At 44.3% G+C, this 23292-nt stretch overlaps 1 protein-coding gene and 1 long non-coding RNA gene across 5 annotated transcripts in view; one reads left to right on the forward strand and one right to left on the reverse strand.

The window, feature by feature from the left end:
* The window catches only part of TEX2 (testis expressed 2), a 114307-nt gene that overhangs the window by 35885 nt on the left and 55130 nt on the right, over positions 1-23292 (reverse strand). For all 4 annotated transcript variants that reach the window (XM_024980007.2, XM_059877966.1, NM_001101970.2 and 1 more), the window contains 3 exon segments: positions 8009-8209; positions 6293-6632; positions 4774-5021 (listed from right to left, as the gene is read on the reverse strand). In XM_024980007.2, the coding sequence (XP_024835775.1) occupies positions 4774-5021; positions 6293-6632; positions 8009-8209 (789 nt within the window).
* On the forward strand, positions 252-2292 carry LOC132343101 (uncharacterized). The gene is made up of 2 exons (XR_009491779.1): positions 252-1437; positions 2032-2292. It is a non-coding gene; the product is annotated as an uncharacterized lncRNA (long non-coding RNA).

Consider the following 23292-nt stretch of genomic DNA (forward strand, 5'->3'; position numbering starts at 1 on the left):
GCCCACAGAGCCAGCGGCATCCCTGGCCTCGCACCCTTCAGCAAATCCACAGGCTGCCAGTGGGGTCTCCCTTCCTGAGGTGCCCACTCCAGGTAATACTATCCCACCTTTAGACATTTCTTAAGAGCTTCCTCATTTTCTTAATTTAGATCTTCTCAAACCAAGGCGACCACCTCAACAAGATGGTCAAGCTCTGGGTCTCCTCAGCCAGCCTCGTGGTCTCACTGTTCTAGAGGGTAAGTTGCCTGAGAAGAGAGAAAATGGCGCCAAGATCACAGGGCTTTGGAGACTTCAGAGGCTGGTACAGCCTGTGCTCACGAGATAACACAGAATCACGAGGGCAAGTGAGGGCTCAGCGACTGACAGCTAACTGCTAACCATCTGGAGAATCAGGCCCTTCCTCCAAAAACAGTGGTATTTTGTAATTCAAGTTTTGAGCTCCAAAGTGCCTTCAGAAACCCCCAAACTTGCTTTTAATTATTGAGTGAGAATAATGAATAAAAGTGCTTAGTACTGTTTAATCCAAGTCTAGGGGGAGCCTGGTGGGCTGCTGTCTATGGGGTCGCACAGAGTCGGACATGGCGGCAGCGACTTAGCAGCAGCAGCAGCAGCAGCCTATATTTACTAATTATCACTGGGTGTTGTTAATATGGGTTTGGCTCCTGAGCACCTGCAGCCTCACTCACCTCCTGACCCAGCTCAGCCCTGGGCAACATGTGAGAAAGGAGGCCAAGTGTGTGGACACTGCCGTTAGACCTGGACTCCTCCAGGTGAGGAAGGCTTTGAACACGGCCTGTCAGAGGAAGGGGCGGGGCAAAGGTTGGAGCTGTGTCCCAAGCTCCCTGAACAGAAGGGGAAGGACATGTGACCTGGGGTAAGCGTGGGGGTGGTGGCCCACACTGACAAAGTGACAGTGTAACCTGAAGAGATGTCCAAGGTCCCCTTGAGTCTCTGAGGCCCTTCAATCCTTCCTGGACTCGTGACAGCAGAGGCAACATGAACCAAAGAAATACCCTGGCCATCTCGGGCAGGAAGGATGTGCACAAACGACCACATCCGAAAGGTCCACCCTTGATCAAACTGTGAGGAAACAGGCATTCTTGTGACCAGGGGGAATGAACACTGGTGCAACCCTTATGGAGGGGAATTTGGCAATATGTAACAAAACTACATGTGAGTTTCCATTTTGACATTCTGCTAAGATCTCCCCGTGAAGCTATATCCCCAATAAGACAAAAATACACAGCCACAAAGTTGTTCACTGCAGTGTTGTTTGTAACTGCAAAATATTATAAACCATCGATAAGCCTATAAGAGACTCAATATACTACAGAACATTAACACAATGAAGTCAGTCTTCATGGCTGTTTTAAGAAAAAAACAAGAGGAAGGGAAGATACCTAAGAACTGATGTGGAGTGATTTCCAGAGTGTACTGGTAAGTGAGAAAAGCATGCGCAAGAGTATCCTTAGTGTGGATACCCTCTGTGTAAGAAAGGAGGGGAAATGAATCCAGAGAGGATGAGCCAGAGACTAAGGAGACTGGTTCACTATTGGGGTGAGGGTGGGGGTGGGGAGGATGGCATGCATGAATAGGGTGGGGGAGATGGCACTTTTCTGAGTATGGCTTTGTACAGCTTTGGTTTTGGGAACCATGTTAACACTTCACAGGCAAAGAACAGAAAGGAAAATCAAAGATGGGGTTGGGGGAAGGTCCTGATTTGCTCAAATGGCAAAATTAAAGAGAAATAAAACTAGTAAAGAACTATCTCCACTGAACAGAAAAGCCTGAAAAGTAACAAAAGGAGTACAGGAATAAATACTGTAGCAGATCTTATGTCCCCAAAATGGTGCAATGCTCTCCTAAGAATTTGCTGCTCCCTCAGCAAAAGGTAGAATCGATGCCCCTCTGGGCTCTTTGACTACTTTGACTAATAGCACAGGAAGGAGGTGACATTACTTTACTTCCGAGATTAGTCATACTTTTACTGTCATAACAGGCAGTACAGTGTCCACCCGTCTTTTTCTCTAGGGACACTTGTGCTTAGAACCCAGCCATCACAATGAAGGAAGCCCAGGCCACAAGGAGAAGAACCAAGGCCCTCAGCCTGAACTCCCAGCCACCACCCAGCATCCACACGCAAGCTGTGTGGGCGCCATCTTGGAAGCAGGTCCTCCAGCCGCGGGTCCAGCCTCCCCACCTGACACTACGTGGAGCAGAAAGCAAGCTTTACTGCTAGGCCTGGTGAAATTATAAATTTGTGAGCAAAATAAATCATTGCTATTGTTTTAAGCTCCCCCATTTGGGGCTGTTTGTTACACGGCAATAGATAACTAACACACACACCTATACCTTATTCACAACCATCTCTACTCTCAGACCACCCGAGAGCCAGGATGTAGCCACATGTGCTTCAGGCCAGCCAAGTAGAGGTGGAAGCCCAGCACCAATGCTCCTGCACTTTCTTCAAAAGCCCCTCTTCCAAAGACAGCTCTCTCTGTTCACACAGTTTCTGGTTCTCTGTGGTTTCCTAGCTCGGGCAGATTAGAATTAGTAAATTAAGGGGAAGGGTGGCAGACGAGGATAAGCACTCAGGGAAGGGACAATTAGAAGGACACACGTCAACACCAGCCAACGGACAACTGACAGAAAACGCTGCAGAGCCTGTGGTCTGGGATGGCTCAGACGGGGTGAAAGGCCTGAACTCGGTGGCCTCGCCAGACCACAGGCCTGGATTTCCATGTGTTGTACTGAGTCTTTAAATCAGCAAGGCAAGATGAAATCACCCCTGCCTGCTCTGCCTAAGGGGGCCAGGAAGTGCCATGTGGTTTTTAGAGATTTTTATCAGGCGCAGAAGATGAAAAAAGATCCTGGTGCCTAAAGGGGTAGCGCTAAAGTGCCTGGAAGAAAGGTTAGCGACAGCCGCACTAGGCCGGGGGTGGGCTGTGCCAGCAGGGCCTCCCACAAAAGCCAGAGATGACAGGAGACGAGCACATGTGGACACACACTGAGGAAACGATGCTCTAAAACTCTGTTAAATTACAGAACTCTTTTTTAAAAAGCAAGCATTTACCTAGTAGATCATTTTCTTACATCACACAGTTCTCCTCCTGATCCTCCTGAGTCTGATGAGGGTCAAGACAGCTGACTGCCCAGGGAGAAAGGGAACCGGGGTGGGGCAGTGGGAGTCAGTGGTAAACAGGACGTTTCTAGAACGGTTATATATGATCCCACCCTAGCTTAGCAGGAAGCCTACTTCCCACTCTAGCTGGTAAATTAAGTCAGAGGTGCAGGCAGTGGGTCAGAGGCCAGCAAAGGTATATGGTCTTTTTTGGCCCTGACAGAGTAGGCTGGGGGAAGGTTCTGGGGTCTCTTCCACAGTGAAGAGGGTCAACAGAAGAAATAAAGGCTGAGGGCACAAAGAGGAAGGCCCAGATGCTTCCGGTTAACAGAAACACAGTCATCTGATCAGAGGTCAAACACTTTAGCAGCTGAACATGGCTTCGTCCTGCTCCACAGGTGGAGGCTGTGCCTCAGAACCTGGTCGAGCACAGTCTGAGAGGACCCACCAAGATGGCAGTCCTGGCAGCCAAAGGGCCTCGGAATCTCAGATCAGGTTTTGAGTGCTCCATCACTTAGCAACTGTGAAATTAACCTACTTAACTTCTGTGAGGTTGGGTCTCTCCACCTACAAAATGGAGAGTACTAGCTGGTTTGCAAGACTGTTCAAGGGATCAGAGTAATTCTATTAAAGGATCTAGCAGAATTTGGCAGATGGCAGCTTATATTAATCACAAATGCTCTCGAGTCAATGTCCAGCTTGTTATACTAATACTGTGCAAATAATGCTGATGGTAAACCTTCAAAAGCCCTGGACACAGCTGAGGAGTCTGAGAAGTTGAGAATACAATGGTTATTGAAGAATTAAACCTCTGTTGCTAATGGTTTTGTTAATTTTCCTATTGATCACCCAGCTGCTCAGATCAAACGCTAGGGGTAACCTCTGACTGCTCTGGTTCTCTCCATCCTGCATGGAATTCACCCGCAAACCTAGCCAGCTCCCTCCAAGAGTCTCCCAAAGGCAGCTGTGTCTCACCCCTGCTGTGACCCCTCAATCTCAGCCCCACTCTCGGCTGCCACCATCACCTTCCATCTACCCTCTTCCTCCTCTGCCCCTTCCCCATGAGAGTCACATATCTTTTTCAAACTCAAATCAGATCAACATTATGCCCAGCTCAAAACCCTCCCAGGGCCTCCCATGATCTGACTGATGAGGAGCTGACCTGAGGAGGCCCTGCTTCTGTCCCTCGCTCACTGTCACCCACGCCAACCTCATGGCGGTTCCCTGAACATTGCAGCCACATCCCTGCTTTGGGGCCTCTGAACCTTCTGATTCCCACATCTGGAACGCTGCCCCCACACAGATCACAGGGCTCGCTTCCTCATTCTGGCCAAGGCTCTGCCCAAGTGTCGCATCCTCAAAGAGGCCCTCCCCTTGAGAGCATTGGGATCATCAATCTAAAGTAGCCATTCTGGCTACTTCCCATTCTCCCTTGTTTGGCTTTATTGTAATCCTTATCGGCACCCGATGTTTGTTGCTGTCTCCCAGACTAGAGTTCAAGTTCCCTAAGAGCATGGCCCTCATCTGTCTGGTTCATCACTGTGTCCCCAGTGCCTGGAACAGGGCCTGGTACAGAAGAGGTGCTCAGAGGGCTAAAGTACGAAGACCTGAGTTTACACGTAGAACAGCCAGGCCAGGGCAGCCAGCTTTACCTTTTTCCCTGCGGTGGGGCTGCTCTCCGCGCTCTGCACAGGGCTCCTCTGGGGGCTCCGGTTTTCCTGGGGGACACACCTGGCCATGTACACGCTGTAGTCCAGAAGCATCTTTTGCCGCACGCCACCCACTAGCTCCTTCTGCTTCGGCTGGGCCACGAGCTCGTCCACGCTGCCTTTGCTGCTGCTGCGGCTGTGGGTCAGGTGCCCCGAGGGGCTGCTGTGTCTGCTGTGCGAGGGCAAAACCCCTGAGGCAAAGAAGAGATGGCTGTTAAGGCAGACGAAGAGCGTAACAGCAAGGGAAACGGAACACAAAGCGTACTCCGCTGGGTTCAGCTGAAAAGCGGCTAAAATGCTATCAATCACTGTTTAAAAAATATAAGACTATTTCTCACCCTGAAAGACACCTTCCATTGTAATGATAGATTATTTTTTTAGAAGAGTTTTTATTTTTCTTCGAGATGATTCAGAGTAATGGGAGCCATGATAAATATCTAGTAGGTACCTTTCTTTCTTCCTGGTAACCTCTTAGGGTCAAATGAAGGACTGACATACCTCCCAGGGGCACATGGAAAGGGGGCAGAAAGCTAATTGGAACTGCCATAAGCCTGTGGATGGACAAATACACCATCTTTCATTCATTCATTCATTCAACACATTTTTTTAATCAAGCACTTTCTCTGGGCCAACTCCACATTAAGAAAAAGATTAAGACATACACAATAACTGCCCTTGAACTCAGGCAAGGGCACAGTTTTCTGTAATAAGCACTGTAACTGAAGCACGACTGGGAAGCATAGGGAGAGTGCCTCTGCCCGAGAGAGCTGAGAGGCGCTTCCCCCAGCACTGACCTCCACAGGCAGTGACCTCTGGACTGCCCCTTGAAGAAATAGTGGGCAATTTTCCCAGCCCAGGTGGGGAAGAGCATGCCAGGTAGAGGGAACTGCATAGGCAAAAAGCAAAGATGGTGCAGAAAGCAAAGCCAGTGTCCTCCAGGCACTGTCTGGAGGACAGTGAGAGAGTCAGTGATGTTCCAAGCAAAGTACATGGGACAGAGGGACAGGAAATGAGCACAGGGGCCTGGTGACTGAGGCAAATGCAGCGAGTCAGGAGCCCAAGGATTCTGGCACTTGGATGGTGGTCTTGGGCATGGAGGCCATGCTGAAGGCCGGGAGCTTGAGAGCATGAGCTGCCTTTTCACCGGCCTTCTTATTATAACTAGGGTTCTCCTGCTGCTGCTTCTCTTGGAGGAACCTCAATATGTAAAAATAAATATACTCCTTAAGGAACCAGCAAAGACAAAAAAAAAAAAAACAAAACTATAAATGTTTCCATCGATGGTTAAATGATTCAGTTCAGTGTACTGCAGTGAGCAGCCTAGAAGGCAAATGACCCCTGAACACACCTTCGGTGGCAGACAGTCATCAGTTCAGGGTGGGCTTCCTTCCTACCTGGGGCTCTCTCAATCTGCTCACAGGCCCTTTAAAAATACATAAGCACTTAGCACACATGTCATTACCTGCTTTACTTCCAGAGACACCAGATGGCTTCTTGGTTTCTGACTTCGGCTTAGATGCCAGAATAAATCTCCTAAACCACTCCTCTTTTTCTCGGCCAGTTCTCCCAAAGAGATAGAGTATCTGATCTCGATGGCCAGATCGAGTTCCCTCCTGAGGGTGGGGTGGCTTCTTAGGGTCCTCGCCTCCCAGCTCCCGCTCAGCTGGTGGCTTCTCTTCACAAGTTTCTTTGTCGGTCTGGGCCTTAGACATAAAGTCATCTTGTTGACCAAGCTCAATACAAATGGGGTACTTTTTATTCCAGATTCTTTTTCGAGCCAGACTTTTAGGCACCAGATAAACCTACGGAGAAAGGGAAATGATTTACATGCTAAATTAAGAACTGGCTATGATGAGCTCCACTACCGGGGAGAGCACAGGCGCAGACGTCAGCGTCACTTTTGACTACAATGATGAACGTAGAAGAGTTACCATCTGTCCATAACACGACTAGAGAAACTGTAATTTTTTAGAATATTTATTTATCAGTTATTTGACTGCCAGGTCTTAGTTACAGCACATGGGATCTTTAGTTGTGGCATGTGAACCTTTGAAACTAAAATTTATAGAAATGACGTTTTCTTCAAAATAAGTCCAGGAAGGAGATGCTCAAGAACTTCTGCCAGTTACAAATATCTATGATTTCCAGGTAACAGTAGCACAATAACCATTTAGAGGATTATCATCAATTAAGTCTGGATATGAACTGAATTCGGAGAAGGCAATGGCACCCCACTCCAGTACTCTTGCTTGGAAAATCCCATGGACAGAGGAGCCTAGTAGACTGCAGTCCATGGGGTCGAGAAGAGTCGGACATGACTGAGCAACTTCACTTTCACTTTTCACTTTCATGCATTGGAGAAGGAAATGGCAACCCACTCCAGTGTTCTTGCCTGGAGAACCCCAGGGACGGGGGAGCCTGGTGGGCTGCCATCTACGGGGTCGCACAGAGTCGGACACGACTGAAGTGACTTAGCAGTAGCAGTAGCATGAACTGAATTTAATGACCCTAGGCCAAACTTAAGCTGAGGAGGGGAAAAAGAATTTATCAAACTAGATCTTGACAGGAAGCTCCAGTTAATCAACCTCAAGAATGAATTTATTAAAAAAAAAAAAAAAACTTTTAAAAACTTCTGCAATTTTTGGGAAACTCAAAGATCATGCATGAGAGTTTTAAGAAAAACAGAAAACCTACAGCTTTTTGGAATAACAAATAATTTACATTTCTCAAGAACAGAAGTATGTCATACTTTTAACAAAATGTGGTTATTTTGCATATATATCCATAATTTCCAATTTATAGGGCCTCCATTAGTCTATTAGCCAGCACTGTAACGTGTGACTTTTTGTTTGACCAAAAAAATTAACTCTCAAAGTCAGAAGGGTGTATGATGCCTTGCTTCTCAAAGTGTGGTCGGTGGATTAGCAGCATAGATATGACCTGGGAGTCACAAAAACGCAGACTCTCAGGGCCCCCTCATAATTGCTGAATCAGATTCTGCAATTTAAAAGACACTCGGGTAATTCATACGCACATTAACGTCTGACAGGTACTGCTCTAAGTTAGACTAATACTTTAAAAACACACACAACCTTTTTAAGGGAAAAACATACAGTAAAGCATCCAAGATTCCAAATGCTTTTCATTCATCTAAGCTTCCAAAATTAGACAGGCTCACCTTGCTGTCCGAGAGGTCGTAGATTTTCTGGCTGATGTAGGTGACCTCTGGTTTTGTTTCATTGTAGCTTGCCCTTCTGGATATATTTTTATTGGGCTTTGAAAGTCTCAAGGTCCCACCCTCAAGTCGAACAAAGACTGAATGTGTCAAAGTCGCATGGTAAGTTTCTGGATCATAGTTGTAAATCTCATTCATCCATCCCTGATGGAGAAAATTTTCCATTAATAAAATGAGAATAAACAGACATCTGACTCAGTATGAAAACGATGGCCACTTCGGTATTCAGGACACCGAAGCCAAACTTGACAATGATGGAAGTACTAACTTATTTAACAAGAGACTGTTGAGACAAGCTGCTTAGCTTGAAGGATAATCAGTGCTGAGGAGTATTCTGATATGTTTCTGATAACTAAAAACCTGGATTCAGGCTGGAAAAGATAATGTCCATTTTCTTAAATAATTAAAGGCTTTTTTTGAAGCTGATAAGCAAATCAGGAAACTTAAATGTTGTTTTGATGTAAATGTAAGTCTCTCGCCCTGACCTCCTCTGGGGACGAGTGATCCCACACAATCTGTTCTTCTTAATTAACCCGACACATCCATTTCTCAGCCCGCCTGAAAACAATCTTTGAGATTTCACAGACGATATTAACTCATGTTACAGCACCATTCTCCAATTGTATCTCAGTGAAATCACATAGTAAAGCAGATGATCAAGAGTTAGGTATTAAATAGAACTTTCCTGGTGGCGCAGTGGATAAGAATCCGCCTGCCAATGTAGGGGATGCAGGTTCGATTCCTGGTCTGGGAAGATTCCACATGCCTAGCAGAACTAAGCCCATGCACCACCACAACTGAAGCTCTCACTCTAGAGCCTGTGCTCCGCAACAAGAGAAGCCCCTACTCGCCACAGTTAAAGAAAGCCTGCATGCAGCAACGGAGACACAGTGCAACCAAAAATAAATAAATAAAATATAAAAATAAATAAATAAATTGCACTTATACATATGCTATTTCAAAAAAAGAAAGAGGCATTAAATAAATCAGATATGATCAACAATACACCAAAATTCAAAGATATATAGTAACTTTTGAAGTTGTGTTCCAGGTTCCCCCTACCCATTAGTATGTTTAAAAATTCACATATGAATACAAAGAGCAAACATATATACACACATATGTGTGTGTGTGTGTGTGTGTGTGTGTGTGTGTGTATAGGGGCTGTGCTGGGTCTTCACTGCGGTGCTTGGGCTTCTTGTGTTGCGCAGCATGGGCTCTAGAGTAAGGGCTCAGTAGTCAACAGTGCAAGGGTTTAGCTGTCTCGGGGCATGTGGGATCTTAGTTCCCTGACCAGGGATCAAACCCACATCCCCTGCAATGGAAGGCAGATTCTTAACCACTGGACGACCAAAGAAGTCCCAAGAGCAAACATATTGAACTGTACAGGCAATACACAACACCATTACACCATTATAAAATTGTCTAAAGCTGGTTTTAGCTGTAGTCAGTATTCATCATTTAACACTGCCAGCCCCACAGTACTTTTTCAGATGATATGGGTGCCCCAGATCTCTTTAAATGAAGTCCTTTAGGGAATTTTAATTACTATGTTCCCACTCTCCTCATTTCATAAATGTCTTTGAAATAAGCAGAAAAATGCTGAAGATCACTACACTGGAGCTGGGGTTGCCATTCAAGGAATAGCCATTTCCATGGTGAGTATTTGAGTCTCACACTAAAATCTTGAATTGAGATCCTTGGCAAGTGAGGGATTCTCAAAATTCTGTTTTATTCTTTCATCCATTCATCAAAACATTCACTGAATCTACATGCCAAGCACTGTGTCAGGAGTTGATACACAGATTTTTAAAAGAACAAGATTCTTGACCCAAAGGTACTCCCAAAACAGTAGAGAGGAATCAGTCCTCATTTCACCATTCCACGATCCCACTAGAGTAACCATTAAAAAAAGTCCTCACAAAGAGTATCCTGAGCACGTGATTGGAAATAAAAACAGACAAATACACTTCTTTGTCATTGGGTGTGTGTGTATGAAATTTAAGAGCCAATTATATAGATTTATATACTTCAGATCTTTCGAATGAGCTAGAAATATTTCTCCATCCTCCCAAAGAGTCATTGCATCTATCTAAAAAATGTTGGATGAGCAAGCAGTGGCCATGGGAAGAGGGTGTAATCTAGGTGTTTGAAAAGAAAGGGCAATGATCAAAGCAATGATGCAAAAAAAGGGGGCAGGCGAAACAGCAGCACTGGAAGGTCTGAAGTGCAGTGGACGGTCAGAGCATCAGCTTGGGTGGGCTTATTTTGCTTAGGACAGAACTAAATGCAACTTTTGGTTCACAGTTTGTCTTTTTCTTCAGTCCATTCACTGATTTTTGAATGTTGAACAGCTTGCATTCTTGGGAAAATTATGTATGGATCATGATGTGCTGAAGTTGGATTATACCAGCTCACAAGAGCTGATTCCACACATCTTTGTCCAACTCCACATTCAGGGACCTTATGTTGGTAACTTGCCAATTGGTTATGGTGGGAGATTTACACCATGGAAATCCATACAGAGGGCTTCCCCCACCAGCTGGGGAGCCAGTTTACCCGCACAACACAACTATTACGCTATTTATACATTGTTGAATTCGGTTTGCTGGTGCTTTGTTCATTTGTCCCAGTGCATGAGGGAAGGTTTTTCTTTTTTTTTTTTTTGCAGTATCTTTTGGTATTATCTAGTCCATGGGGTCGCTAGGAGTCGGACACGACTGAGCGACTTCGCTTTCACTTTTCACTTTCATGCACTGGAGAAGGAAATGGCAACCCACTCCAGTGTTCTTGCCTGGGGAATCCCAGGGACGGGGGAGCCTGGTGGGCTGCTGCCTATGGGGTCACTCAGAGTCGGACACGACTGAAGCGACTTAGCAGCAGCAGCCTCATAAAATGAGTTGAGAAGTGTTCCTTCTATTTTCTGGAAGAGTTTGTATAGAAATAACATTTCTTCCTTAAAGGTTTGGTAAATTTGCTATGGAAGCCATGTAGGTCTTAAGTTTTCTTTATAGAAAGGTTTTAAATATGAATTCAATTTCTTTAGTTACTGTTGGACTATGCAGGTTATCTATTTCTTCTTGAGTGAGCTTTGATACTTTATAAGGAAATCTGTCTATTTCATTAAGTTATCCAGCTTCTGGGCATAATGTTGTTTGTAGTATTTCTCTGTTATTCTTTTAATTACTATAGAGCCTGAAGTGATGCTCTCTCTTTCCGTCCTGATACAGATAATATTTCTTCCTTTCTAATATAATCATTTAATACTATTAACTTCTCTCTAAGCACTGTCAGCACTAATTCTTGATTTGCTATATTTTCAATTTCATTCAGTTAAAAATATTTTCTACTTTCCCTTGTGACTATCTTTGGACCCATAGCTAATCACAAGTGTGTTGTTAATTTCCAAATATCTGGGAATTTCTCAGATATTTTTGTTATTGATTTCTAGTTTATTTCCATTAGAATCAGAGAATGTGCTTTGTGTAATTTCAGTTCTTTTAAACATGTTAACATTTGTTTTATGGCCCAGAATATTTTCTATCTGGGGACTGGTTCATGGACACTATAAAAAATATGCTTTTTGCTATTGTTGGGCAGAGTTTTCTATAAATGTATTTATTTGTCTTTTTAAACACAAACCTTCTTCACTAAAGATATCCTAACATATGACCCATAGTTTTCTTTTTTATCCAATTTGGTTGTAGAAAATACTTTCTTACATATAACAGGTTTACTACACTTAAATTCCTAAAGGCAACTAGATTAATAGAAAAGTTGAAGCAGATCTGATTTTTCTGGGCTGCTTCAGAGCCATGCTCAAGACCAGGTTATGTTTATTTGCAATGTTACTAAAACCAAGAAGAATCCATGGAAGGAGGGAAGGATGGACTGGTGCTGAAGAAGGTCTAATGGTCAAGGAAGGACTATGAAACTGAAATGGCAACTTGCTATCGGTGTCATTTAGGAGCCATTTGGGCACGTGGTCCCCACCTGGGATTGCTTTTTCTTAAGTACTGAATTCATTACAATATTGCTTCTGTTTTAAGTTTTGTTTTTTTTGGCCATGAGGCATGAGGAATCTAAGCTCCCGGACCAGGGATCAAACCCGCACCCCCCCTGCACTGGAAGGCGAGTCTTAACCACTGGACTGCAGGGAAGTCCCTGATCATCATAATTTGATATGACAAACATTTTTGCAATAATATCTCCATATAAACAGAGAAGGAAATGGCAATCCACTCCAGTATTCTTGCCTTGAGAATCCTATGGACAGAGGAGTCCACAGGGTCATAGAGACTCAGACACAACTGAGTGACTAACACACACATGGCCATATAAAAGGCTTTTTATTAGTTTCCAGTCATGTAAGATTATACTAGACATATAAAAAAGCCAACAGCATGAACATGGTTCTGAAATTTTTAATAAAATTCCCAGCCTTATAGTTACCATCCAGTTACCAGACCAAAAGTATGAAAGGAAAAAAGACAAGCATTATATTGTGAAGTTATCTCAAATATAGGACAGTCTCTGAGAAAGAGTGTAAAGAATTTTCCCTTTTTGAAACTCCTAAGACTAGACAGGTTATTTATGAGTAAGAGAAATTTAAGAATAAAAGATTTGATTGTTTCTCTCCAATTGGGCTTCCCCGGTGGCTCAGCTGGTAAAGAATCTACCTGCAATGCGGGAGACCTGGGTTCGATCGCTGGGTTGGGAAGATCCCCTGGAGAAGATAAAGGCTACCCACTCCAGTATTCTGGCCTAGAGAATTCCATGGTGTTGCAAAGGGTTGGACACAACTGAGCGACGTTCACTTTCTCTCCAATTGCTTTCATTTCTTCTTTCCTAAGTCAGAAAATGTGGAATTATCCAGGGAAGCACTATCTAATGGAAATACAACATGAGCCATAAATGTGCATCATGCTATGCTATGCTATGCTAAGTCACTTCAGTCGTGTCTGACTCTGTGTGACCCCATAGACGGCAGCCCCCTAGGCTCCACCGTCCCTGGGATTCTCCAGGCAAGAACACTGGAGTGGGTTGCCACTTCCCTCTCCAATGCAAGAAAATGAAAAGTGAAAGTGAAGTCGCTCAGTCGTGTCCGACTCTTAGCAATGGAAACATGTAATTTTAAAGTGGCTAGTAGACATACCAAAGAGAAAAAAGCAGGGGAAATTAATTTTAACAATGTATTTTATTAACCTAACATAACCAATTATCATTTCTTTTTAAAATATTTATTTATTTGGTCTCAGTTTCATCACATGGTATCTTCCTTGCATCATGTGAAATCCCTAACCAGGGATCGAACTGGGGCTCCTGGCATTGGGAGTGTGGAGTCTTAGCCACTGGATCATCATGGAAGCCCCCAAATGATCATTCCAACATGTAATAAATATTAAAAATTATTAAAAAAGGCTTTTGTTTGTACTAACAGAACTCTGTAGTAAACACGGTACTAAACAGTCTTTGTTTTGTACTAAGTCTTCAAAATCCAGTGTGTGTTTTACACTTCGAGAACATCTCGGTTCAGAAGAGCTACAGTTCAGTGTCAGTGGCCACACATGGCTGGGGGCCACTCTATTAGACAGCCAGGCCCAATTCTGGCATTCCAGCTTTTTAAACCTAGGTGCTGGGCTCAACCAGAATGGTCAAAACCCTCCTCTTACAGATACTTCCATCCATGCAGGTTTATGCTGTGTGTTATTATTAAATGAGAAGATACTCTAAGTCATCTCCAGATGAACCATGCTATTTTAGAAACTCAAAACCCCTTTAAAAAGCTAACATCAAATACTTAAAGCTCAGGAATAAGAACAAAAGTAATCTAGCTAACAGGCTAAAACTGTTTAAAAGCTCATGAAGTTCTATAAGCGCATTAAAAGATACTCAACTTGTGAACAAACTTACACAACATTTTTAGCTTATTCCTTTGATTTTTAGTAGAAAAGACAAGACATAGGCATGCTCATAGGCTTGCTCAGGCGAAGAACCATCACTCTGCACTACCCTAACAAACAGCTGCTCAGTTTTTGTTCCTTGCCGAGTTCTTATATTTGGTTAACGAGAACAACCGTTTGTTTCCAGGTGCTTCAGGGACTGGTTTTAGCCACAAAGCCAGGCTCGCGATGCAGCCGCTTGAGCCACCACTTGAGCCCTCTACAGAGTTCCCCTGGGCCACTGCCTGTGTCCGCCCATGTGGCCACAGCTCTGAGGGGAGACGTGGCTGTCCTTTGCTGATGGCTCTGACAGGGACAGACCACCCTCCGCCACCCGCCAAGCTGCAGGAACACTGGAACAGGCTGATTCTGAAGAATGTGGGGCAGTTTCAAGTCCCCAAAACCACAGGACCCTGCCCGCCCCACTAGAAGGGATGGCAGGGAGATGCAGGCGGAGGCCCATGGAGAGAGTCCAGGAGACGCTTACCCAAAGCGGAGGGGCTGCCAATTCCCCTTCCAGTTAGGACTGGGGCGGGCTTGACCCTCCTTCTCCCAACCCCCATCCTTTCACAATCACCCGAGGCTGTGCTCCAAGTACAAAGGCACCTGTGGTTTCTCCTCCTCTTTTATCTTCATATTTCCTCCTTCTGGCACTACCCATTCTCTTCTTTGTATTAAAAATATATCGGAGGTTAAGGTCCACAGCTGCCAAAACCGAATAAATACAACCCACAAATCAGGATTTGAACTGCTTGTCTGCTGCAACAATCGTTTGTTAGCTTCAGTGAGTCTGGGTCCTTGATTTTACTTGATGACATGAAAGCTGCTGGTCCAAACACAGGCATGGAAAGCAACTCACTCCATCAGCAGAACCACTAAGAGCGTGACACAGTTAGGTTCTGATCCTGGCTCGACCACTGACTGCCTGGCTGGAGGACACTTAACCTCAGACCCTCGGCTTCTCACCTATAAAAGGGTCTGGCATGTCTCCCCAGCTTCATGCCTCCCTTGTCCCCACCTCCCACTAGGCTCATGCCAGAATGACTTTCTCCACACTAACAGTACTTAATTTTTTTAAAAATATATATTTATTTTAAAATATTTATTTATTTAGCTGTGCCAGGTCATAGTTGTGGCATTGGAAATCTAGAGTTGGGTATGTGGGATCTAGTTCTCCGACCAGGAATTGAACTCAGGCCCCCTGCATTAGGAGCTTGGAGTCTGAGCCAATGGATCACCAGCCAAGTCCCAACAGTACTTTACTGACGTTCAGTCTGCATGTAGAAAAGGAACAGATCATATGCATATGATGTTTAAAAGGCTAATATTAGTATTCGTTATAAAAGCTTGCATTTCAGTTCACATTATGATCCTGGCCTTCCCATGAATTATCTCCTTCTGCCAATTCCCTCAGAATTTGTAGGTAAGGAAAGTGGTGAGGCAGGTTAAGTGATTTGCTTAGACAGTGGGGTTTTTTGTTGTTTTTTTTTAAAGTGGTCTGTGGAGCCGCAGATCTGGGATTTAAACCAAGTCTGTCTGCCTTTGAGGTCTGGGCTCCTACCCCATCTCCATGGCACAACACCACCTTCAGCCTGGCTAACATCTGCCCAACCCCTGGGTCACGGAAAAGATATCACATTTCCCAGGGAGCTTCCTGGATTTCCTAAACCCTGTTCTTTGTTACCTTTATCCTTCATTCACTAACTGCCTGGTTTACTTAACTGAAGATGCCACAAGACAACCACAGTTGTTAACAAACGTTTGTTGACTGACTACATAAATGCAGCCTAATTCAGAGGGTGGCTATGAGTACTGAATAAAATCTGTAAAGCACAAGTAAGCAGGACAGGTTGGTGTGCCCATCACAGCCTGTAGGCACAGTTGTGGCTGCTCAGGTGGAGAGAAGCAAACGAATGAGCTGAGATCCTACTAAGCGCAGGGGCTGCAGGGTTTACTTTGAAGTAGAAGACTTGGTCACTGTTCCCAAAGAGGAGAATCAAACCATAATTGCATCAAAGAGCACAGAATAAGAGAAGAAGCAACTCAGAAAGATACCAAAGAGTGAACACTGTTAATGCTTTCCAGCCTGGAAACTGAATTAGCCACTTCCCTGGTGGCTCTTATGGTAAAGATTCTGCCTGCACCACAGAAGACCTGGGTTTGATCCCTGGGTTGGGAAGATCCCTTGGAGAAGGGAATGACAACCCACTCCAGTACTCTTGTGTGGAGAATTCCATGGACAGAGGAGCCTGGAGGGCTACAGTCCATGGGGTTGCAAAGAGTCGGACACGACTGAGCAACTAACACTTTCTAATACTTTTCAGAGAAAGCAGTGTTGTGACTGGAGCCTAGATGTCCCCACTCCCATGGAGGGCTCTCTGGAACATCACAAGCTTTGATAGGAAACCCTGAGAGAATCACAAGAGCTGCTGCTTGATCCACATTGTCAGGCACCCAGGATGCAGACTGGCCATTGGGAGGCTCAGGTCAACAGGTGGCCAGGCACTACCGCTCTCCAAGCTCCCTGTTTTGCCCCTGAATGCACTCCTACTAACTTGAATCCAGGCTGCCCATGCAGAGAGCAATTACCCAGGACAAACTCTGACTGCTTCTTTTGTGTGTGTGGCTGCATCGAGTGGCATGTAGGATCTTAGTTACCTGACCAGGGATTAAACCTACACCCCCTTATAGTGGAAGCTCAGAGTCTTAACCACTGGACCATCAGAGAAGTCCCAAAATACAAGATTTTTTTCTTTTTTTAATTTTAATTTTTTTGGCCTCACCATGTGGCATGTGGGATCTTAGTTCCCCAACCAGGGATCGAACCTGCACCCCCCTGTAATGGAAGTATGGAGTCTTAACCACTGCACCACCAGAAGTCCCGTGACTGCCTTCTGATACCAGCAATCAGCTAACTTTTTCCTGGGGCCTGACCTACTCCCTGGATGAAGCTATACATAGAATTTCCAGACCAAAGCTGCCAAAAATCCAATCTTGTGAGCAGCACAGCAGTTCCAGGGCCTTCATCTTGTTCCCCATATAGTGACCAACTGTCTGCTACTCAGCTGTTCTAAAGTTCTGAACCCTGAATTGCTTACCAAGTAAGATTTTTCTCCAACTTTGTTTTGTTATGGGACACGGGGGTGGGAATAAAGGGAAACAGATACAGTTACTAACTCATTCCATTTCAACAGCTCAACTAAAGAACTTCTCACTGGAGAAGGAAATGGCAACCCACTCCAGTGTTCTTGCCTAGAGAATCCTGTGGACAGCGGAGCCTGGTGGGCTGCTGTCTGTGGGGTCACACAGAGTCGGACATGACTGAAGCGACTTAGCATGCATGCATGCAAAGAACTCAGAGACACTCCCAACCCACACTAGAGAGTCTTAGACAAGCCTTATTTCTTTCTGACGCTGGAACTGTCAGCATGGAGACACAGGGCCGGCCGCTGAGGGGGACAATGACTACAGTCAGCCGGTCTGCAGCTGTGTGGCCCACAGTCTGGTCCTGTGATCCCAGCTGTAAAAGGTCAGGGGTTTCTCTTCAATTCTCTGCTGCATTTAGAAGCCGTGAGTGGCTGAAAGTACAAACCACAATCTATAAAGGGGTTCATTTAATACTTGAGAAGATTAAAAGCTACAATTAACCTTTTGCAAAATAATAAACTCTGGAAGAACTACTACTGTGCTCACTTTCAGTTACAGTGCCGATCAGGAGGTCAAGGCCAGTGCTCTCTTCGTCAGCTTGACGTTGAGCTGACCAGAGAAACTCGACAGCCCTTTGGCCTGAAGAAGCAATGGGGATTTCTGTCTTCAGTGTGTGAAGTGCCTGGGCCAACATCCCGCTGTCACACAGCTGTGCTGGCCACAAGGCTGCCTGCCCCTGCATCATTCCTTCATCTGGTCTTTCAGAGAAGGAGCAAACCCTAAACATAAGAACAGAGCCAGGACCAGAGGTCCCTGCCTCTGAAATCATCTCCGAAGCACACAAAAATGTGGTTATTTTTCTTTTGTCCCCCAGACTAAAACATAAGCAGGGTTTTCACTTTGCCAGGCTCCAACCCTTTTTGATGTATTAATGGTTTAGAACCAGAGTCATCAGTTAAAACATAATATCACAGATCATGGACTTAGAGAATATGGCAGGAACAGTCTGCTAAACTTTAGATGCTAATCTGATTTTACCCACGAAAGACACATAGACCTACTACGGACACAGAACTCACACTATGAATGACAGGCTCAAGCCAAAAAACATTCAAAATAAATGCTGCTTCAAGACACTATCTTAAAAAAAATTAAAAGTCCATTAAGGGAGGAAAGCACCAGCATCATTACTATCCACATCCTCTGACTGCTGGCTTCAAGGTCACCTTCACGGGAGTGTCACCAGACGCACTGGAGTCAGGGTTAAAGCCACAGTCTCAGCCTGGGAGAATGGCTGTCATCCTAGTTTTTCCTGTCTTTTGGGGCAGCTTGCAAAATCAGGTATCTGCATTGGCAGACAGTGATTCAGGTAGGAAATAACAATCATGTACATTAGAAAAATAACACTGAATATCAGATGAACCAATGAAATAATCAAGGTCTGATTTATGTCAATACACAGTAAACATTAAATCATATTAACAAGTGTTGAAATTATAAAACAGATTAGCAAGCAAATAAATTAGTAAATCAGCTTTAGCTCACACATCCTATCAGTTAAATTTTTTTGAGAATACTCACAATATATACATTACTTGTAAACTATCAATACATACATGTTCTAATACAGCGTTTATAAAATACAGCTTTTATAAAAATTAAAAACAGTAATAAAGAGCAAAAAATGAAATATTTAATAATTAGCCTTTTCACTAACTTAGTTATTACTTTCTAACAGCTTTTTACTATCTTCAGCTGACACATCAAGGCTCAATATATATACTTTATAGGGTGAGGCTCACTGTTAATGATAATGGATGTAAATCCATATTTCAAACAGTCTTCTTGATAATTTCCAAGGATACTGACCAAAGGTCAACAAATGGGCAGGCTCTAGATTTCTGAATTTTCAGGCGGAACAAGAGAAGCCCAGGTTGAGGGAAGCGATTCACCCTCAGTAACTTAGGAAAGGAACGTTTTTGGGTGAGGAACACCCTATCTACTTCTGTCTGTTCTTGAGGCTTGCCTGGGAAGGGACTGTGAGAGAAGGTGCTGGCACTGGTCATTTCTATGTCTTGTCCTCTTCTCTGTTGATAATATCTCCAGACTCCAGTTCTCACAGAGATGAAATCAAGCTTTTTATCACCCTTCTAGCACCTTCCCTGGAGAAGGGAATGGCACCCCACTCCAGTACTCTTGCCTGGAAAATCCCATGGATGGAGGAGCCTGGTGGGCTGCAGTCCGTGGGGTTGCTAAGAGTCGGACACGACTGAGCGACTTCACTTTCACTTTTCACTTCATGCATTGGAGAAGGAAATGGCAACCCACTCTAGTGTTCTTGCCTGGAGAGTCCCAGGGAAAGGGGAGCCTGGTGGGCTGCCGCCTATGGGGTCGCACAGAGTCGGACACAACTGAAGTAACTTAGCAGCAGTAGCACGTTAAATATAAGCAAAGCTTATTTACTTTCTTACAGATAAAGAATAAAAATACATATGCAAATAGAAACTGCAATATTTTCTTCTTGGATTGTGTCTTCAGCAACCTATTTTGGAGACTACTGAATGGAGAGACAGAATGAAACAGAGTTCACAAGAGCCGCTGGGGCACCAAGAAGCCAGCATGCTCATACGCGGGGGCTATCTTGCCTATAATCTCTTGTCTTTGGGGGAATGGCGAAAAGCTAGTTCTTAAAGGCTAATTATTGTACAGTAAGAACAATCTTCGATGGGTTTTGTATCTTCCTTTACATGACACATAAAATTTGGATGTGAAAAAGTATCTAGCATTGACATTTTTTCACGGTTAATGTCTTACTCTTCTAAAAAAAAAAAACAAAAAACGTGATTTGAGAAACCTCAGACTCATAATGCCCACGCCTCTCTCCTCCTTCCTAGATGACACCTGGAACAAAACCACAAAGGATAGTCCTCCGGTACCGAGCAGGAATTCAGGATGCATTTTCCCAAGGAAGTAATGCTACAAGCTGTAGTTACATGTAGGTGGACCAGAATTATGGGTTAGCCATGCCATAAGTTCACAGGTGAAAAGGAGAACTGGCAGAATGTTGATAATTATTGAAGCTGAGTGTTGGATTCAGGGGGATCCATTATACTTTTCTCTCTACTTTTGAGTATACTTGAAATTTCCTACAATAAAACATTAAGATGAAAAAAAAATCATTCCAGGGTAGCCTGACATCCTTGCCACTGTTCCTACGCAATCAAGAGGCATTTTCCACACAGCTGCTTCTCCAGCCAACTCAAAACATGGGGTAAGTGAGACAGTCTGCACTGAGACACCTCACCTGACAAACTCTCCTAGCAACAAGGGCACTGGGAAATAGCTGTGATTATAAAAGCCAGACAGAAAATTTAAGTGACATATTTCAGGGGCAGGGTATTTTCAGTTAGGTACAATGTGGAAAAAAAAAATTTTTTTTTTTTTAATTTCCTGTACTCATTGTACTGAGAATTCTAAGAGACCAACCAAGAGCAACCTTTTCTGGCTGTATGCAACAAGTCTCTTTTGGCTGAATGTAATGAAGCTGTTTTTGCCGTAAGGTTTGCTCACTCTAATTTCTTAAAAGAAAGAATTGCATGAAATTGAGATTAAAGTTACAAGTTAGAATTTCTTCTCAAAATTGATAATGTTCTCCCTACAAAAGTATTCTTTTATATGTCAAAATCACAGCCTGTATTTAGGGAACGCAATTATAAAAACCTATCCCTCTTATTAGAATTGATGCTTTTGAACTGTGGTGTTGGAGAAGACTGCAAGGAGATCAAACCAGTCAATCCTAAAGGAAATCAATGCTAAATATTCATTGGAAGGACTGATGTTGAAGCTGAAGCTCCAATACCTTGGCCACCTGATGAGAAGAGCCAACTCATTGGAAAAGACCCCGATGCTGGGAAAGATTGAAGGCAAAAGGAGAAGGGGGCAACAGAGGATGAGATGGTTGGATGGCATCACTGACTCAACCGAAATGCGTTTGAGCAGACTTTGGGAGACAGAGAAAGAGAGATGCCTGGTGTGCTGCAGTCCATAGGGTTGCAAAGAGCCAGACACAACTTAGCGACTGAACAACAACGTACCTCTTATTAAATATCTAAATGTGACAATACATAAATGTGACATGACCCAAGGAGAAAAGGTTCTCCAAAATTCATGTGTGAGTTTGGCAACGGTGTAAATGTAGTATTAGTCAACCTATAGGCCATATCTTTCTAAAACAGGTCATCACTATGGAAACCAACACCCTACTGCTGGGTTCTGCAGGTGGTTTATAAGTCTGAGGTAAAGGCTTTGCTCATGAACATAATTTACAATTACATGAGTCATACACTCAGATATAAACACAGAGCCTTTCAAAATCTTTAGGAAGCATCTCATTATGGACATGTGGAAACTCTGTGTGCAAGAATGTCACCGAATATAATCGTGACTAAGCATCCAAGGGTTCTAAGACCCCCGCAGACAATGAAATCCATAGATACTCAAGTCCCCTTATATAAATAGTGTGGTATTTGCATGTAACCTATGCACATCCTCCTCATAAACTTTTTAAAAACTTAATCAATTAATTTGGCTGAGCTGGGTCTTAGTTGCGGCATGCAGGATTTTCTTTTTTTAGTTGCAGTATGTGGGATTTAGATCCCTAATCAGGGATCAAACCCAGGCCCCCTGCCTTGGCAGCATGGAGTCTTAGCCACTGGATCATCTTACCTAAAACAGTGTTAACGCTATGTCAATAGTTGGAAATACAATGTAAATAGTTGCTGGCATGTGGGTTGCCCACATGCAGCAAATTCAAGCTTTGCTTTTTGAAACTTTCTGGAATTGTATCCAGGTAGTTTTGATCCACAGTTGGTAGAGTATGCAGACGGGGAACCTGAGGCTATGGAGTCTGACTCTACACTTCTGGTCATGAGACAAGTACAATCTTGGAGAAGAAAGAGTATCCAACGTGCTTAAGAACACTCAGCCAGGCAAACATCCCAAGTGTGAATATGAGATGCCTCATTCTCTTGTTCTTTCCCAGGGCCCCTAGTTCAGGTATCTAGCTAGTCACACAAAGTAAAACTGGAAGGTTACTGCCTAGAGGTGTCGCCCACAATGATGCCCTTGGACTCAGTGGCATGCACAAGGCCCCACCTGGAGCTAATTTACCCAGACCTCCATGCTTCTAAGTCCCATTAGCTTCTCCTAACACTGGGTCTTCCCCTGGCTTCCAAGTGTTCACACGTCACTTTGTTTTACGTGGCTGTGCCGGGTCTTGGCTGCAGGTGGCATCTTCAGCTGCGGCATGCAAGATCTTTTAGCTGCAGCGTGCGAACTCTTAGTTGCAGTATGTGGGACCTAGTTACCTGGCCAGGAATTGAACCCAAGGCCCCCTGCATTGGGAGCGTGGACTCCTAGCCATTGGACCAACAGGGAAGTCCCCCACATGTCACTTTATTATGAATGCAGGTAGCAACTTTCTCCTCCTATTTTCTGCTTCGTATCAGCTATGAATTCCCATCATTAAGAACCAGCAGGCCTTGGAGAAGGTTCTGAGAATTATCCTGTGTACGTGGTGACAGCTCTTTCGCCACTGCTCCTGTTCCAAATAGCAAAGCTGCTGACTGGCGGGGCTTGGGGTGGGTGGTGGCAGAGTATCATGAGGTCTAACCCCACAACAGTCTCTGAGAACAGCTACAGCTTGGTTGCAAAGTAGTCTTTTTGGCTCACCATCCCACACACTCATCACTGCTGCAGTGTCATTTTTAAATACAAATGCCTGCAGTGTGGCTGGAATAATAAAACCACCTGGATAAGTACAGGAAAGCTTTACTTTTATTCTCCTTTTCCTTGTCATGTGAAGGCACATCAAAGAAAAACTGCACTGTTCCTTGAATTGTTTATGACACCAATAAAGGAACCAGGCTCTCAGTCCAGGCTGCAAGGACTTCCCAGGCCCATCGATGAGAACTTCTATGGTTCAGAGGTTTCAAACCACACTGGCTCCTAAAACAGTCCGGAGCACCAAGCTTCCTGCCTGACATATTTGGGAGCTTCCAGATGAAGGGCAGGCAGTCTGCAGATCAAGGGGCTGGGCCTCTGTACTAGCACATTCTACCATAGAATGATGTTTTATAG

The sequence above is a fragment of the Bos taurus genome, chromosome 19 (genome assembly GCF_002263795.3).
Source record: "Bos taurus isolate L1 Dominette 01449 registration number 42190680 breed Hereford chromosome 19, ARS-UCD2.0, whole genome shotgun sequence".
Taxonomy (NCBI): Eukaryota; Metazoa; Chordata; class Mammalia; order Artiodactyla; family Bovidae; genus Bos; species Bos taurus.